At 39.9% G+C, this 18,741-nt stretch overlaps 1 protein-coding gene across 3 annotated transcripts in view; it reads right to left on the bottom strand.

The window, feature by feature from the left end:
- Nucleotides 1-13,079: 13,079 nt before the first annotated feature.
- The window catches only part of nab1b (NGFI-A binding protein 1b (EGR1 binding protein 1)), a 30,127-nt gene continuing 24,465 nt past the window's right edge, over nt 13,080-18,741 (bottom strand). For all 3 annotated transcript variants that reach the window (XM_046844733.1, XM_046844732.1, XM_046844734.1), the window contains 2 exons: nt 16,213-16,353; nt 13,080-14,509 (listed from right to left, as the gene is read on the bottom strand). In XM_046844733.1, coding sequence (XP_046700689.1) covers nt 14,412-14,509; nt 16,213-16,353 — 239 coding nt within the window. In that variant the 3' untranslated portion in view covers nt 13,080-14,411. The remainder of the gene's footprint in view (nt 14,510-16,212; nt 16,354-18,741) is intronic.

The raw sequence follows: 18,741 nt of genomic DNA, 5'->3' as shown, positions 1-18,741 counted from the left end.
AATTGTATCATTGTTATTGTTAATTATGCTTATCATGCTTATTATTATTGTTATTATCATTCCTTTTCTTCCAGGCATGTAACAAGTCACACGGGTTTGTGCGCCAGCACCACGAAACATACCTCAAATTGTAAAATATTAGTACTTCTACTATTAATACTATTAATACTATACTACTTTACTTTCTACAGTATGCTATTAGTATACTAATATACTACTGTGTAATATTAGTATTATTAATATTAGTGCTGCTACTATAACAGAGTACCACTATATGATTATACTAAAGACTAGTATGCTGCTACTAATACTATTACTGTTATTACATCTAATATTAAAACTAATATCACTAATACTATTAGTTCTTTTACTACCATATACTATATACTAATCTTCTACTAGTATACCACTGCACTATATACTTTTTTTTAATGTTATTTCTAATGATTCTAATACTATTATACCTACTATTAATACTATACTATAGTACTTTACTACCTAGCGGTATGTTATTAGTTTAATAGTGTACTAATGTTAATATTAGTACTAGTATAAGTAGTATTACTAGTATATGAACCACTAATGTTAGTGCTTCTACTACTACTACTATAATATTATACTACTACGACTAGTGTACTACAATTAATACTACTACTCATATTACTACTATTAATACCATTAGTACTTTCACTACCAATACTACTTTTCTATACTACTATACAATATTCTATATACAATTACTGTTATTTCTAATTGTTTTAATACTAATACTACTATTAATACAATACCATTCTACTTTACTGTATACAGTATGCTAGCATTAGTATATTATTATTACTGTTATACTACTGATATTAGTGCTACTACTACTATAATATTATATCATACTATACTACTATACTGTTACTGTTAGTACTACTAGTATTAATTCTACTACTACTGATACTACTATACTAGTACACAATTATTACTGTTAGTACTACTATCATTATTACTATACAAGTATACTAATATCTCACTACTACAAATGCAATTATTAGTATTAGTACAATAATTATTACTGCTACTGTTACTACTAATACTACTATACTATACACTAGTATACTATTGCTTCTACTAATGCTACTAATATTAACACTAATAATAGTAGAACACTAGTATGCTCATATTCTGTAAATATGCTCATATGTTTTTAAGCTTCTGTCACCAAAATAAATTCGTTTTTTCTTTAACTTTCCCTCTTTTTGGTCTTTTTAGTCTCTCTGTGTGTGTGTGTGTGTGTGTGTGTGTGTGTGTGTGTGTGTAAAGGTAATGTAGTGAAAAATTGTAATGGATTATTTTTTGTTAGCATGACGTGTCAGGGTGCTAATAAAAACTCCGGTGTTATTAGCGCTAGAAGTTTTAAGAGCTGCACGTCAGAAGCAGGCCTTTATTTTCCTCAGGAGCAGAACCCGGTGCTGGCAGGCGAGTTGGGACCAGACGCTTCCCTTCATGTGGTGCGAGATGTTCGCCTGGATACTCACTGTTTTCACTTTTTCACCGTTACAGTAAACTGTTCTGTGCAGTAAACCTAAACTCAGGCTGCTGCTCATCGACCCTACGGAGCACAGCGTACGCGAGCGTGAAGACATGCTGAATTGCTTTTGTAATCGCTGCAATGATTCATTAGTGTTGTGATGGAGCAAAAGTTCTTCAAGTTTTTAACAAGCTGACGACTTCTCTCTGCATAAAACGAGGCGGAAAAAAAGGGAAAAAAAAAAAATCCCACCTGCCCTCCCACACGCAAAAACAAAACCAGAACCAACCGCTGCGGCTCAGGTGACAGCTTTAATTCACACACCGTCTGTTAGCGGGAGCTGTTTATCCCTGCTGGATTATGTACGGATTCAGAGCATTTCATCCTGCACAAATGGAGGAGGAGATCGCTGGCAGTCGCGCCCACGCATGTGCAGGAAAGGAGGGAAAAAACACTCGGTCGCTCTCTCACCGAGATGAAGCTGCTTACCAATTAAAGGACGGGTTTGATGAGAAGTCAGTTTCCAACTTCAAATGACAGAAAAAAAATCAGTGAGCAAACTTACACCAGGGAAGTTTCTCATCTTCAGAGTCGGGTTGCGTACCTGCTGAGTCCACTGTCACTGAGGAACTGCATTGTTCCTGTGGAAATTTCTACTTCTTTGCCCCTATATGATGTCATTCCCATTCAGATACAAATCAAAATTTAAGAAATATGCAAACAAAACGAGAGTCTGAGGTATCATCTGCAACAAACCTACATGTTTGTGAGGAGCAAAGAACATAATCAGGATCTTCCCTCATTCCAGTCACAAACTGTTCAACCACCTTCCATTTAAGAGGAGATCAAGGAACATTCGCACTAGAACCAGCAATCATTTCTATAGCCTATGAAATGCATCGTGCGCCACTGCTGTATAAATATTATATGTATTATATGTATATATGTAACTTCTGAATAAGGTCTGTAGTCACATCTAAAAGATCATGAGAGCATGACCTTTGAGTTGGATCTTCATCCTCAGGAAGAGGGCGAAGTCCACAAACCTGGCGAGTAGGGCGAGTGCGGAAGTGAGATCATGCGGATCGTTCACCGACGATCTTCATGCACTAGTAGCCGAATGGTCGCTGAAGATCTTCCTGACCTTTCGTCATCTTCCGCCGATGTTCTTCCACCACCACCACTTACCACCATTAGTCTCGAATCTTATCGATACCACCTTAAAGAACAGCACTCGTTGCAACGTTGATATTTTATTCAGCTTTTGAATCTGGAAAGTTTTGATCAGAAAATAAAGTTTGGTGGTCATGAAGTTTGATGAACTATGAGGATGGATTTGGTCTGTAATTAATATTAACAGGATCAGGACCGCAGTTTGTATGAACAGTTCTGCATTTGAGTGTCCATCACTGAATGGTAACAATGATGGAACATTCAGTGTTGGTGATAACGATGGGTTTCCTTTTTGAGTCTGGTTCCTTTCAAGGTTTCTTCCTCATGAAGTCTCAGAGAGTTTTTCCTTGTCACAGTCACCACTGGCTCAATCAAAAGGGACAAATTTACAGGCACTGTACTTATACATTAGAATTCTATAGACTCTTTTTCTCTGTAAGGCTTTTTGGACAATAAAACCGGTATGTGTTTTCCCACATTTAGTCTCCATTTGCTGTTTTACTAATCTCCACTCTTCTGGGAAGATGTTCCAGTAGATTTTGTGAAGATTTAAATGAGATACATTCAGCCACAAAGATGTGTGTTAGTAAAGTCAGGTACTGATGTAGTTGGGCTGAGAAGGTGCAGTCACCATTCACATTCATCCCAATGTGGTTGGAGCTCTATAGCAGGAGATCTTCTACTCCAACCCATGGAAAGCATGGCCATTGTTAAAAGAGCTTTATAAATAAAGCTGAATTCAGATCCATTGAAAGTAGCATGTCCGAAAAATGGTTTTGCTAACTAGAGGATTTCTCCTTTGGCAAGTAAACACAGCCTGATTTGGTATGACGGCCCGAAGCGTTTCCAATATGGCCGCCGAGTGGATTGTGTGGATTCCAGCCCATTAAAAGGACATTTATCACACCGTATCTCTCCTTTCAGGGCAATTCACTATAAAGCAGCTCCAAGGTCATTTCTTTCCATGATTACATAAAGAAATAACAGCCCCGAGTGGGCAGAGAAAAGCCTGGTAACTGTGACAACCCTATCTGAAGGCGAAGACGTCACATGACAGTGCTGAGGCTGTGTGAGCGTGAGTCTGTGGGCGCGAGGACGTCCGTCCCCCTGTATGTGTAGGGTTCAGGCCCGGGCTGCTCTTACCAACAACAACCCAATGAAAATAAAGGAAAATGCGAATGAGTCATTTCAAGGCTTTCGAAATGTGTAGGTATGACGTGATGAGAAGTGAAAACGCCAAACCACGATTCCCACACACACACACACACACACACACACACACTAACATGCAGGGTGCTCCCGAGTCAGCAAGCTAATAAAAATCGATGAAAAGGTTAAAAAAAACACACAGATGCCAAGTTTCCTTTTCTTCATAAAAATGCAGCACGATTCTTTACGGACCCTCACGAAGCTCTAGCAGTATGCGTGAATAGCATGTTGTTTTTGTTTGATGTCAAGCATCAAAATGCACACTCAGAGGAAACATGGACCCGCAAACTGGCCTGCAACTTCCTAGAACTCGCATGCCGAGGTAAAACCAGATCCGCCAAAACCTCAGATGATGATAAGGCATGTAAAACACTTACATTGAGGACTTTTAAAAAGTTCTCAGAAACTGTTATCAGGTCCAGTGCACACGTTTATATATATATATATATATATATATATATATATATATATATATATATATATATATATATATACAGTGCATCCGGGAAAGTATTCACAGAGCTTCACTTTCACTCAATTTTACAAAATTCTACAAACAGAAACCCATAATGACAACGAGAAGGAATTTTGTTTGAAATCTTTGCGACTTGAATACAAATAAAATACAAACAAAAAAAATCGCATGTACATAAATATTCACAGTCTTTTCCATGACACTCAAAATTGAACTCAGGTGCTTCCTGTTTCCACTGATGGTTTTTGAGATGTTTCTACAACTCGATTGGAGACCACATGTGGTAAATTCAGTTGATTGTACATGATTTGGTAAGACAAACACACACACACACACGCACACACACACACACATATATATATATATATATATATATATATATATATATATATATATATATATATATATATATATATATATATATATATATATATATATATATATATATATATATATATATATATATATATATATACAGTACAGACCAAAAGTTTGGACACACCTGCTCATTCAAAGAGTTTTCTTTATTTTCATGACTATGAAAATTGTAGAGTCACACTGAAGGCATCAAAACTATGAATTAACATGTGGAATTATATACATAACAAAAAAGTGAACTGAAAATATGTCATATTGTAGGTTCTTCAAAGTAGGCATCAAGACAATGCCAAGAGTGTGCAAAGCAGTAATCTAAGCAAAAGGTGGCTACTTTGAAGAACCTACAATATGACATATTTTCAGTTGTTTTACACTTTTTTGTTATGTATATAATTCCACATGTGTTAATTCATAGTTTTGATGCCTTCAGTGTAACCCATTCTTCACGTGCAAAAGCCTCTAACTCAGTAATGTTTGACAGCTTCCGTGATGCAACTGCCTTCTTCAAATCCTACCAAATTTTTTCAATTGGATTTAAATCTGGTGACTGAGAAGGCCACTCCAGGACACTCCAGCATCTTTTCTCCAACCAAGCTTTGGTTGATTTGAAGGTGTGCTTGGGATTATTGTCTTGCTGGAAGATCCAATGATCACCAAGGTTTAATTTGGTAACAGAAGGCATCACGTTCTTTTTCAAAATGACCTGATATTTCTGGGAATCCATGATGCCAGGTACACATTCAAGATTGCCAGTTCCTGCCGCAGAAAAACAGCCCCACATCATTATTGACCCACCTCCGTGCTTGACAGTGGGGATGGTATTCTTCTGGTCATAAGCCTGACCTTTTGCACGCCAGACATACCGCTGGTCCATATGTCCAAAAAGTTCCAGTTTGGTTTCATCAGTCCATAGAACTGTCTCCCAGAACTCTGTAGTCTTATCCAAATTCCTCCTGGCATATTCTAGTCGACTCCTAAAGTTCCTTGAGGTCAAGAGTGAAGTGTGTCTTAGGGTCCGGCCATGAAGTCCTGGATTATTCAATGCACGTCTTATAGTTGTCACTGAAGCACTTGTACCAGCCTTCATCATGTCATCCTGTAGCTGTCTTGCAGTCACACAGGGGGTTTTCTTAGCTGTCCTGACTAAGTTGCTAAGGGCCCTTGATGAAATTGTGAGCTTTCTCCTACGGCCAGGCAGGTTTGCAGCTGTTCCATAAGTTTTAAACTTCCTTATAATGCTTCCAATGGTGTCTCTTGGAATGTTAAATCTTTTGGAAATCTTCTTATACCCAAGGCCCTTCAGATGTGATGAAATAATCTCCTCTCTCAGCTTTTGTGGAAGCTTCTTTGTCTTTCCCTTGATTGCAACTCACCTTGAACACCTTTATGTTGAATCCTTTGGATGTTGTATAGAAGAAATTGACAGGAACGAGCCACATTAGGGATCTCTGGGAAGAAGGACAGCTCATTGTCCATAGTTACCCCAACGTTACGAGCAGTGGCTGAAGGGGAGAGCAGAGAGTCATGAAGTGTTATTTGGAGATCTTGACCTGGAGATGAATCACCTGGGATGACCAGCAGTTCTGTTTTGCTGGGGTTTGAGTTTTAGTTGATGATGACTCATCCATGAAGATATGTCTGTCAACCATGCCGAGATCCGAGCCAAAACTGTGGTATCTGATGGAGGGAAAGAAAAGATTAGTTGAGTGTCATCTGCATAGCAGTGGTAAGAAAACCCATGTAAGGATATGACTTCACCAATGAAGTGAGTATAGAGGGAGAAAAGGAGGGGACCAAGTACCGAGCCGTGTGGGACACCAGTGGTGAGTCTGCATGGGGCAGATGTGGATCCCCTTCATGTTACCTGGTATGCGCGACCTTCCAGGTAGGAAGCAAACCATTCCCATGCTTTTCCGTAGGCTCTTGAGGGTAGACAAAAGAGTCTTGTGGTTGACTGTGTCAAATGCTGCTGAAAGGTTGCAGGAAGATAAGTACAGATGACAGCTTGGCTGATCGAGCAGCATGCAGTTTCTCAGAAACAGCCAAAAGGGCCGTCTCTGTGGAATGTGCAGCTTTGAACCCAGACTGGTTAGGATCATGGAGGTTGTTCTGTGAGAGATAGACAGACAGTTGGTTAAAAACAGTGCATTCCAGATATTTAGAAGGAAAGGAGAGAAGTGATACATGTCTGTAGTTGTTGATGTCTGATGGGTCCAGAGCAGGTTTCTTTAAGATGGGATTGACCCTTGCTTGCTTAAAGGTAGTTGGCACATAGCCAGATGTTAAGGACCCATTGATGATTGTGGAGATGAAGGGCAGGAGATCTTGTGGGATGGTCTGAAGCATGGTTAAAGGGATTGGATCCAGAGGACAGATGGTGGGATTGCAAGATTGGATGACTTGCAGTATCTCATCTTCTGTTAAGGTTGAGAACCTTGACAACAGCGGAGTAGTGGATTCCTGGTTGTGTTGTGTAGTCATTGTTGGGGAGGAAGTGAAGGTCTGGAAGATTTCCTTAATCTTCTCATCATAGAAGGAGGCAAAGTCATTAGCAGTCAGGGAGGATGGAGCAGGTGTGGCAGGGGGGTTAAATAGTGAAGAGAAGATGTTGTGGAGCTTACGAGGATCTTGTGCAGAGGCCTTGAGCTTTTCCTTGTAGAAGGCAGTTTTAGCAGAAGTCACATCTAAAGAAAATGTGGTCAGGAGTGCACGTTAAGATGCGATGTCTACATCGAGTTGTGATTTTTTCCACATCCTCTCTGCTGATCTAAGTTCTCGTTGATTGCTGCACAAAACTTCTGACAGCCAGGGTGTAGGACAAGAAGTCTTCTTGGGTTTTGTAGTCAAGGGGCAATAGAGGTCCATGGTTGAGGAAAGAGATGAGAGAAGGAGTCAGTAGCAACGTCTAAGGGTAGAGAGGAAAAGGAGTCAGGAGGGCGGTAAATGACAATGATGAGGAGGTTGATTGGAGAGGTAACTGAAACTGCATGGAATTCAAAAGAAGACATGGTTAGATGAGACAAAGGGAGAGGTGTGAAACACCATCACTGTGATAACAGTAAACCAGTACCACCACCTCTACCGGTTTCTCTTGGTGAGTGAGAGAAAGCATAGGCAGAAGACAGAGCAGCTGGTGTAGCAGTGTTCTGTGGGGATATCCAGGTCTTAGTAAGTGCCAGAAAGTTGAAGGTGTAGTGGAAAGCCAAGGCTTTGATAAAGTCAGCTTTTCTTACAGCAGACTGGCAATTCCAGAGCCCACCTACCACCACTGTTTGAGATTGAGACAACAGTGAAGGATCGATGAGGTTACTGGCAATGTGACATCTGTTCTGTGGATGGGAACGTCTGTGTCTGTGAGAGATGACTACAGAGATGGGTTTAAGGCACATGACTGATCTCCCAATTTGAGATCAATGTATTTTAAAAAGAAAAAGTAAAAATAAAAATTCTAAATAAACACTAAGCGTTACTGACCTTAGGGGGGCTTCCAACAATATGTGAGTAAGCCCTGCCCACAATTCACACCTCAAGTGAGACTGAAACTACCCTTGATTAATCACCTGGCAGAACTAATAAGCACAGACCAACACTCTAGAATGAACTGAGTTAAATAAATATACAAAGTTAGAATCCTACCTTACTAGAAGAGAGTAGATTCACAATAGAGCTAAAGCCCTCTGTCCTACTCTATTCAACATGGAGAAATATTGATGCTTTATGCAAATGTGTGTTTGTTATTAGTGAAACCAAACTCAACATAGAGCATGCAGACAAATATTCATGTAAATGTTTGTATTGTGTTTTAAATGACGTAAATCTTCAGGACACCAAACGGAACTTTTACTGTGTTTCCACAGGGATGGTTCTAATCGCCGGATGTGCGCATCATGGTGGATTTTTGGTGCTGTTTTGAGACTTGCCGCATCAGTAAAACAAATGTTTAGTGATTCAGAAAAGATTTTCCTGTGGAGTTTTTTTTTATTATTTATGGGTAAAGAAAAAGGACCACATGAGTAAATGTATTGTTAAAACACTGAAAATGTATTTAAATATAAATAAATTCAAAATGTACAAATATTGAGGTTGCCATTGAGTAAAAGACAGAAGGTGGACCTGAAGGTAGCAGAGCTGAAGATGTTGAGGTTTTCGTTGGGAGTGGACAGGATTAGAAACGAGTTTATTAGAGGGACAGCACATGTAGACAAGGTGAGGGAAGTGAGATTGAGATGGTTTGGACATGTGCAGAGGAGGGACATGGGGTATATCAGTAGGAGAATGCTGAGGATGGAGCCACCAGGAAGGAGGAAAAGAGGAAGACCAAGGAGGAGGTTTATGGATGTGGTGAGGGAAGACATGCAGGTGGATAATTTGAAAGAGGCAGATGTAGAGGACAGAGGGGGTATGGAAACGGATGATCCGCTGTGGCGCCCCCTAATGGGAGCAACCGAAAGAAGAATTTATTTATATTTTTAATAGAAATGGACAAGCATTAATTTTGACAGCCCTAAAATACACACACACACACACACACACACACACACACACACACACACACACACAGAATTGGTATGTGCAGTTCCATCAGATTCTGTGAAGATTTGTGCTCATTCAGCACAAACAGCTGGTGTTAGGAAGCCTTGGGTGCATCAGCGTTCACATTCATCCCCAAGGTTTTCAATAAGGTTGGAGCTCTATAGCAGAAGATCTTCCACATCTTCCAACCCAAATAAATAAAGCATATCTTCATAGAGCTGGCTTTGTGCAAAAGGTGCATGATCATGATTTGGGTCTCCTAGTTCAAATGAAGGGAAAATTTCATTCTACCGCATCCAAAGACGATACACCTGTGTGCCTTGGGCGCTGTGGTAACCAGTTTGGGGAAGAAGCATCTATGGTTGTCCCAATACTTTTGACCACACAATTAACATTTCCTGACATGTGCGTGACTTGAAACTTTTAACTGCTGGAGAATGTAAAGTAATTGTAACGTCTCTAAATGTAAAACCAGTCAGACTTGACGCACAGCGTAATTAGCTTTAAGTTTGTTGGCATACAGTCAACTGGCTTCTCTGGAGTTTTTATATATAATGTGAGGAGTTCAGGTTGATTATTCTCCTTTTAACAGCACGTCTCCATATGTTTAGTTCCTCATGCAACACAGCTACTAGTCAACATCTTGCAAGTACAATCACAACTAAGACATTTCAGCTGGGTATTATAACAGTGAATCGGGACTCAATGTGAAATGGAATGTTCAAAAAGTACATACCAAACTTACACGGTGGTATCAAAAAGTTTTAAAACTAATGATGTAACTGGTGCTACAAGACCACGAAGACCAAGTTCCTTCCATGACTGCGATTTCATCGTGGACAGAAAGTTAGCGTAAACGAGAAAATTCGACATGAAACCGGGCAAATCTGCCACAGACACGTTTGACACGACATACGTTTGACGTACGCCGATGCTGCAATGAGTCGTTCGAGGTGTTTCGAGCTGCACACAATAACATCGAGAACCGAATAACATCGCTGGAAGATGAGCGAGATCAGGAACGAGCTCAACCACCCCGAAAATTTCGAAACCATTCGGCTACTGGTGCATGATGATTGTCGGAGAAAAATCCACACCTTCTCACTTCTGAATTTACCAGATTTGGCTCCTGCGCACTTCACCCTTTTCCAGAGGATGAAACCATTATGGAGATACGGTGCGAATCGTAGAAGGTACTTGACACGTTTTAAAATGAAGACCTCCAGGATGTATTCCAGACGTTTCAGGAACGTTGGGAGCGCAGTATCACTGTGTAAGCAGACTATTCTGAAGGTGATAGGGTGTAAATATAGATAAATAAAGTACTTTTTTGTGAACAGAGAAAGTCTCGATACCACTGATTGAATGGATCAAATTAACGCTTCATTTTCCTTATTTATTTTATATTCCACTCAGATCTAGAATTCTGCTGCTCTGAATCACACCTAGTGATAAAGTAGTGCCAGTAGATTATATTTATTTACAAGAGTTTTACTAAATAGTTATTATAGAGAGAGTGTGTATGTGTGAGTGCATCTTGGCTGCATTTCTTCTAATAATGAAGCTGTTGGAGTAACTCCTGGTGCTGACCACAGAACAGTTTTCTGGATCATGTTCACGCATGCCTTCTTCTTCGCATGCAAAAACTTAAACTTGCATTTTTGGATAACAAATGACCTTATTATTTCCCTAAAATGGTACGTTTCCTCAGTTTACACATTTGATATGTTGTTTTTGGTTTGTTTTATTGTGAATAAAATATTGTTTATGAGATTTGCAAATCATTGCCTTCTGTTTTTGGAACTTCTTTTGGAACTGGGGTTGTATATTAAACAATGATATTTCTAATAGGAAGGGTGTCGTTTTTAATGGAGGGTAAATTCTCTGTGCAGGAAGAGACGGAGGCAGAAACACGACAGTCGGATCTCAAAAAAATAAAGTTTAATGTTCGTGTGCTGTATAACAAATTAAATATATTAGTGTTTAAAAAAAAAAAAAAAAAAAAAAGGACAGGAGGTGAATGACTACTGCATATCCCAACCATGAATCGGTGACAATGACGGGAACAAAGCCTTTACTGGATGGATCTTTTTCTTCTTTTTTAAAAAACAACAACAAAAAAACACGACACATCCATCGCACAATCCTGAATGCACTTTTTCCCCCTTTTTCTGTTTCCTGAAGCTCGACTAGAGACGACAACAAAAGACAAGAACAGAGGACAGAGATATCTTCTGACCTGTAGGGTTTGAGGGTTGGAGCTGCATGTGGATAAACTAGTCAAGACCATAGCATACATGTGTGTGTGTGTGTGTGTGTGTGTGTGTGTGAAAACACGTGTAAAATAAAATAAATAAATAAATAAAAAATAGGAACTGACCCTAGATCAGATGTACTCTCTCTGAAAAAAGGGTTCTAACTGTACGGTACCGGTACTTTTCCGTGTTCACATCGATGTCGATGTGTAGTATTAAAGGCAGAGCGAGTGCGAACGACCGCAGCGATATTAAAAAAAGCCTGATCGAGGGGCGCCAAAACTTTCGACAACGCATCATTACAGATGTACTCCAAGCTCACTTGTTCAGTAACACGTTCACGTGACTGGTTTAAACATATTAACAAGTGCATAAGTATTTACTATCATAGTAGTATTTATTATTCCTTTGCTATTTCGGTTACTAGGTGGTGACGAATCGGATTCACGTGTCGACTGATTATAATAATGGTGCTTTTAAAATTTGAGTGACTTCATCATCATCATCATTGTCTGGGGAGTAACACTGCACAAATTCGAAACAAAGATCAAAAGAATTCCAATTTGGTTCAAATTCAATGGTATCGTGTCGTATCATATTGTGTTGTATAGCATGGAATGGTATCAGATCATATCGTATCGTATTGCATTGTATCGTAATTCGGGTAGGGTATAGTAATATATCGCATCGTACCGTTCGATTTTGTATTGTATAGTTTCGAATGGTATTTTATTGTATTGTATTGTGTGGTGTAGTATCCCATCATGTTCTATCACATTGTATCGACTCGTATCGTATTGTTTCAAATGATAAATTATTTTATTGTGTCATATCGTATCGTTATCATATTATAATGGTATCGTATTGTGTGTTATGGTATTGTATTGTATCATATCGCACGGTGTCTAATTGTTTGCTATCTAATTGCGTGGTATCATATTGTAGGGTATCATATTATATTGTATCATTATATGATATTGTATTAAATGGTATATTGTTTGCTATCATATGGAATGGTATCTAATTGTATGGTATCGTAATATATAGTTTTGTATCTAATAGTATGGTATCGATTGTATGGTATTGTGTTGTATAGTATCTATTTGTATTGTATCGTATTGTATAATATGGTATGATATCGTATGGCATGGAAGCCTGACGGATAAATTCAGCTCGCTTGCTAATAATAGCCCCGTATCCTATGTAGCACATTTTTAATCAGGCCTTTATTTGCTCTTTGTTGCCCCCTGGTCGATCCAATTACATGTTAAGTACAAAAGTTTGTGCCCCCTCATAGTTTTTCAGTGGGAAAAAAAAATTATTAAAAAAAAAATTAAATATAGAAAATAAATTGTTTTCTATATGTTTTTTCCAGATGAGAAGTAGAATAAGTTGTTTACACTACCAAGGGGTTTGGGGTTTAACGAGACCTTTGGAAACGATTCTCGTCTCCACACACTCCAAACAAACAAACAAATAAACAAACAAAAGCAAGAAAGAAAGAAAGATTTGAAAAAAATGGCACTTAAATGAAGAAACATTTTGCATAAAGTAATCGTTTATAAAAAATAAAGATTACAGATTCATTTCTCAAACCTGGACATGAGTATCAGTCGGTTATTTTCGCAGAGGTATTCGATAACACACACGCACACGCGCACACACACACCTGATTGATTGTGGGGAGAAACCTACAGCAGGAGCTCAAGGAAGAGGATTATGGGAAAAAAAATGATGGAAAAGATGAAATTTGTATAAAAAAATGCATTTTGAAGTTGAACACTAGTGCATATAAGTTCCATTAATACACCAGCTATTTCTAACACTATTACACCACACACTGTACAGTACACACACACACACACACACACACACACACACACACATTCACTCACCCTGCGCTTTATTAAAACAACAGCTAGTCAGTATTGCTCTACTACTCACTACACACAGTTTTACACACTTTACACTGAATAACACACACACACACACACACACACACACACACACACACACACACACACACACACACACACACACAGAAATATATATATATACACACAACTTATTTAAATAACATGTCAACATTTTCCACATATCAACAAATGTATATACAACCAGCTGCTGTTACAGCCCACATACAGAACACAGGAGAGAGAGAGAGAGAGAGAGGAGAGAGAGAGAGAGATAGAGATGGATATAGTGAGAGGGAGAGATAGATGGAAAGAGAGAGTGATGGAGAGAAAAGATAGATGAAAGGATAGAGGAAAAAGCTTATACGGGAGTGGGGTAGAGGAAAGTGGGAGAAAGGGATTACAAAGAGAGATGAGATAAAGAAAGGGATATTGGGAAAGAGAAGGAGAGAGAGGGCTGAAAAGATAGAAAATAAATGAAAATAGAGAGATTGAGAGAAAGATGTAAATATTGAGAGATAGATGACAAGAGAAAGATCAAAATAGATAGAGATACAGAGGAGAGAGTGGTAAAGGGGGGAGAGAGAGCTAGAGCGATAAAGAGAGAGAGAGCTTAAAAGATCGATGGAAAAGACAGAGAGAGATGGAAAGAAGGATAGAGGGAGAGAAGGTGGAGTTTTCAATGTACAGTCACCAACAACAGAAAATGCTAATCTACTCAGCGAAGAGAAAATAAGGACTCTGGTGCTTTGGCAAAAAAATAAAAAATAAAAAAGAGAATAAAAGAAAGAGATTAAAAAGAAGGAATAAAAAGGAAATTTGAGGCAACGTTGGTTATTAAGGCTGTTCTGTAGTTGTGCTCCTTTAGTATTGAGGGACGATCAGTTCATCACCGAGTCGAGAAGAGAATGAGGAAGAGGACGAGGAAGAGAGAGAGGAAGAGGACGAGGTCTGCTCTGCTATCTCGACTCCTCAGGTTCACTCTTGATGGTTTTCTTCTCAGAGAGGTTGAGAGCGCGGGGACTCACTTCACCTCCGACTCCACCACTCCCGTTCTCTACACACACACACACACACACACACACCATAAATATTTTAGAATGCACTATTACACAGTAAAAGATAATGCCAATATATGTGACAGAAACTCCAAATATTGTGAAAGATAAGTTTCTTTGTCTAGACTTGTCAGTCAAAGCTAACCTAGCACAGCAATACAACAAGAGTGACAGCAGCACTGTAAGAAAAAGCTAACACAGCAAACTAATCCAGTGAAAGATGATTAGCTTTGTCTAAACTAGCTAGTCAAAGCAACCCTAGTAAGAAAAATATAACGAGGAAGTGAATGCTAATCTAATTAGTAAACAATGACTATAATTAATAATAATTCGTTACATTTATATAGCGCTTTTCTGCAGCACTCAAAGCGCTTTACATATGAAAGGGGGATTCTCCTCAACCACCACCAATGTGCAGCCTCCACCTGTATGATGCAACGGCAGCCATATTGCGCCAGAACGCCCACCACACACCAGCATATTAGTGGAGAGGAGAGTGATATAGCCAATTAATATGAGGGGATGATTAGTAGGCCAGCGGGCAAGTTTTGGCCAGGATGTCGGGGCACACCCCTACTCGTTTTCGAAAGACATCCTGGGATTTTTTAATGACCACAGAGAGTCAGGACCTCAGTTTAACGTCTCATCCGAAGGACGGTGCTTTTTTTTTTTTTTTTACAGTATAGTGTCCCCGTCACTATACTGGGGTGTTAGGACCCACACAGACCACAGGGTGAGCACCCCCTGCTGGTCTCACTAACACCTCTACCAGGTGGTCTCCCATCCAAGTACTGGCCAGGCTCAGCCCTGCTTAGCTTCAGTGGGCAAGCTGTCTTGGGCTACAGGGTGATATGGCTGCTGATATGGCTACTGAGTGAATGCTAACAAAGTGTGGGAACACTGTGAAAGATGGCTTCAAAACTAGTCAAAGCAACTATAAGTTAGTTTTAAAGCAAGAGAACTATAACTATAGTGATAGAAAAAGTTAACATATCTAATAGAAGCTAATCTAGTGTCTAAAAGCTAATATAGTAACCTAATCCACTGAAAGATGATTATCTTTGTGTAAACCAGCTAGTCAAAGCTAACCAAATAAGAAAACTATAACTAGATGACTATTAATTGAGTGTACTAACTTTTGACCAAACTTGTTAGTTAAAGCTAGCAAGAAAACTATAATTAAATAAATTAAAGCTATTTCAGCAAGTGAGGGCTAATCTGGAAGCAAACGTTCATCTAATAAGTGAATGCTAATACAGTGTAAAAAAGCTTTACAACATGCCATCAACACCAGTTAGTCAAAGCTAACCTAGCAAGAGCAATATAATAAGAGTAAAGCTAGTAATGTAAGAAAAGGCTAAAACACAGAATGAAAGCTAATCTAGTGAATGCAAAGTAAATATAGTGAGATAAAGCTAATCCAGTGAAAGTGACTATCTTTGGCCAAACTAGCTAGTCAAAGCTAACCGAGTAAGAAAGTAATTGAGTGTACTTTTGACCAAACTCGCTAGTTAAAGCTAGAGAGGATTATAACTAGCAAGTGGAAGCTAAGTAGTGAGTGATGTTTATCTAACTATCATAGACAGGTGGCTGTCAGTCAAGCAAACTCATTATAATATTAGGCCACACCCACATCATAATCAACCATAATACTTTTATGCATCATTCAGACTGATTAGTATGCTAAAGAATTCACACACACCTGTGGCAGCTGCTGCCTTGCTTTCCATGCTGGCCTGGTAATGCCTCTTCAGCTCATTGGCCAACTGTTTTCCCAGAGGTGTGTCTCCATCTGAAACTCCGCCCCTTTGTCCTGTCACTCGCAGATTCAGTGGCCTTTCACCTACACCCACACACCCACACACCCACACACACACACACAAACACACACACAATTTTAAATATGACAAACAAAATATGACAAACACTCCCCACCCTGTGAACATACTTAAACTATATACGCCTAGCAACGACAACATCCACACACACACACACACACACACACACACACACACACACACACACACACACACACACACACACACACAAGCTTCTAATCTTCATTCAATCTCATACACACAAACACACACAAGCTTCTGATCTCCATTAAATCTCATACACACACACCTGCATTTAAATTTTTGTAAGATAGCTAAATATTATGTTCAATTTTCGGATGGATGGATGGATGGATGGATGGATGGATGGATGGATGGATGGATGGATGGATGGATGGATAGATAGATAGATAGATAGATAGATGTAGAGCAGTGTTAAGCAGGTGTAGAGCAGTGTATAGCAGGTGTAGAACAGGTGTTGAGCAGTGTAAAGCAGGTGTATAGCAGTGTAAAGCAGGTGTAAAGCAGTGTGAAACAGGTGTAGAGCAGTGTAAAGCAGGTGTTGAGCAGTGTAAAGCAGGTAAACAGCAGTGTAACGCAGGTGTAGAGCAGTGTAAAGCAGGTGTAGAGCAGGTGTAGAGCAGTGTAAAGCAGGTGTATAGCAGTGTAAAGCAGGTGTAAAGCAAGTGTAAAGCAGGTGTAGAACAGGTGTAGAGCAGTGTAAAGCAGGTGTAAAGCAAGTGTAAAGCAGGTGTAGAACAGGTGTAGAGCAGTGTAAAGCAGGTGTTAAGCAGGTGTAGAGCAGTGTAAAGCAGGTGTAGAGCAGTGTAAAGCAGGTGTAGAACAGGTGTAGAGCAGTGTAAAGCAGGTGTAGAGCAGTGTAAAGCAGGTGTAAAGCAAGTGTAAAGCAGGTGTAGAACAGGTGTAGAGCAGTGTAAAGCAGGTGTAAAGCAGGTGTAAAGCAGTGTAAAGCAGGTGTAAAGCAGGTGTAGAGCAGTGTAAAGCAGGTGTAAAGCAGGTGTAAAGCAGGTGTAAAGCAGGTGTAAAGCACAGAACCTGCAACACATGATTCTCTTTAACACGGGTTCCAAGAAGCTCCTGGACTGGAACTGAGTCAAAATGTAAATACATATAAACTGCAGAAACAAACACTGAGGCCACGCCTCTTTTCTGAGGGTGGGGTGAACTTATCTTTCTTAACCCACAGTTTCCATTCCTCTCCCTTATCTCTCACTTCCTCCCCCTCTCCCTTGCTTTCTCTCTATCGCTTTCTCTCTTTCCCTCTCTCTGCAAATCTCACATGCCCACTCAGAGTGCATGCTGGGATATGAGGAGGCAGGGGGAGGTGATGAAGGAGGGATGCAGTGGAATGGTGTGGAAGAGCGCTTTGTTCACACAGCGCCAATCAGCGGGAAACTCCCTTAACAACTCTCTCTCTCTCTCTCTCTCTCTCTCTCTCTCTCTCTCACACACACACACACACACACACACACACACACACACTGTCCGATGATTAATACAAACTGAACACACACATACAAACACAAACTCTCTCTCTCTCTCTCTCTCTCTCTCTCTCTCCCCTCCCCCAACTATGACCACACACACTAGATAATACACACTAAATACACAGTATGCACAATAATACACATTACACACTAAATAATACACACTACACACTAGATAATACACACTACACACTAATTAATACAGACTTTACACTAAATAATGAAGATTTTTAGATGTTCTGAGACTCTGTAGATGCTGTCATTTGTGGCTGCATGTGAGGGACATGGGTAGAACACAGCATTCACTTTTTCTTAGACCACCCCCATCTCTCCCTCCCCACTACCACCACAATCATCATCATCATCATCAGCACCATCATCCTCCTCCTCCTCCACCTGACTCCCACCCATCCGCCTCCACACACAGCTGCCAGATGAGTCTCGCAAAGAGAAAAACAGACAGAGAGAGAAAGAGAGAGAGAGGGAGAGAGGAAGAGAGAGAGAGAGAGAGAGAGAGGAAGAGAGAGAGAGAGCAGAGAAAGTGAGGTGCAGGTGATGCAAGCTGCCAAGCCATCAACACCGCCAGCGACAACAACCACCACGAATCAACAACAGCTCCTTAACACATCCACATCGGGTGGGCGTTCCATCAACTCCTGACAGGTTCCTCCAACGCTCCTGCGCTTCACGCTGACCTTCGCTTCTTTCACTTCCCTTCATTTCTAGGAAATGTGTGTGGAAAAAAAACTCGATTCCCTGAATAATAACGCTGCTCTGATCAGCGGGTAATCACGGCAACACCTTCAGGAATCGCTTCAGTTGATCTCACCGCTCTTTTTCTTTAACAGCAAAACAATCTTCTATCTCGGGTTTTGTCTCATCTTC

This window comes from Silurus meridionalis, chromosome 3 (genome assembly GCF_014805685.1).
Source record: "Silurus meridionalis isolate SWU-2019-XX chromosome 3, ASM1480568v1, whole genome shotgun sequence".
Taxonomy (NCBI): Eukaryota; Metazoa; Chordata; class Actinopteri; order Siluriformes; family Siluridae; genus Silurus; species Silurus meridionalis.
Note: the sequence above shows the minus strand (reverse complement) of the source record. Positions and strands in the feature narration are given on the sequence as shown.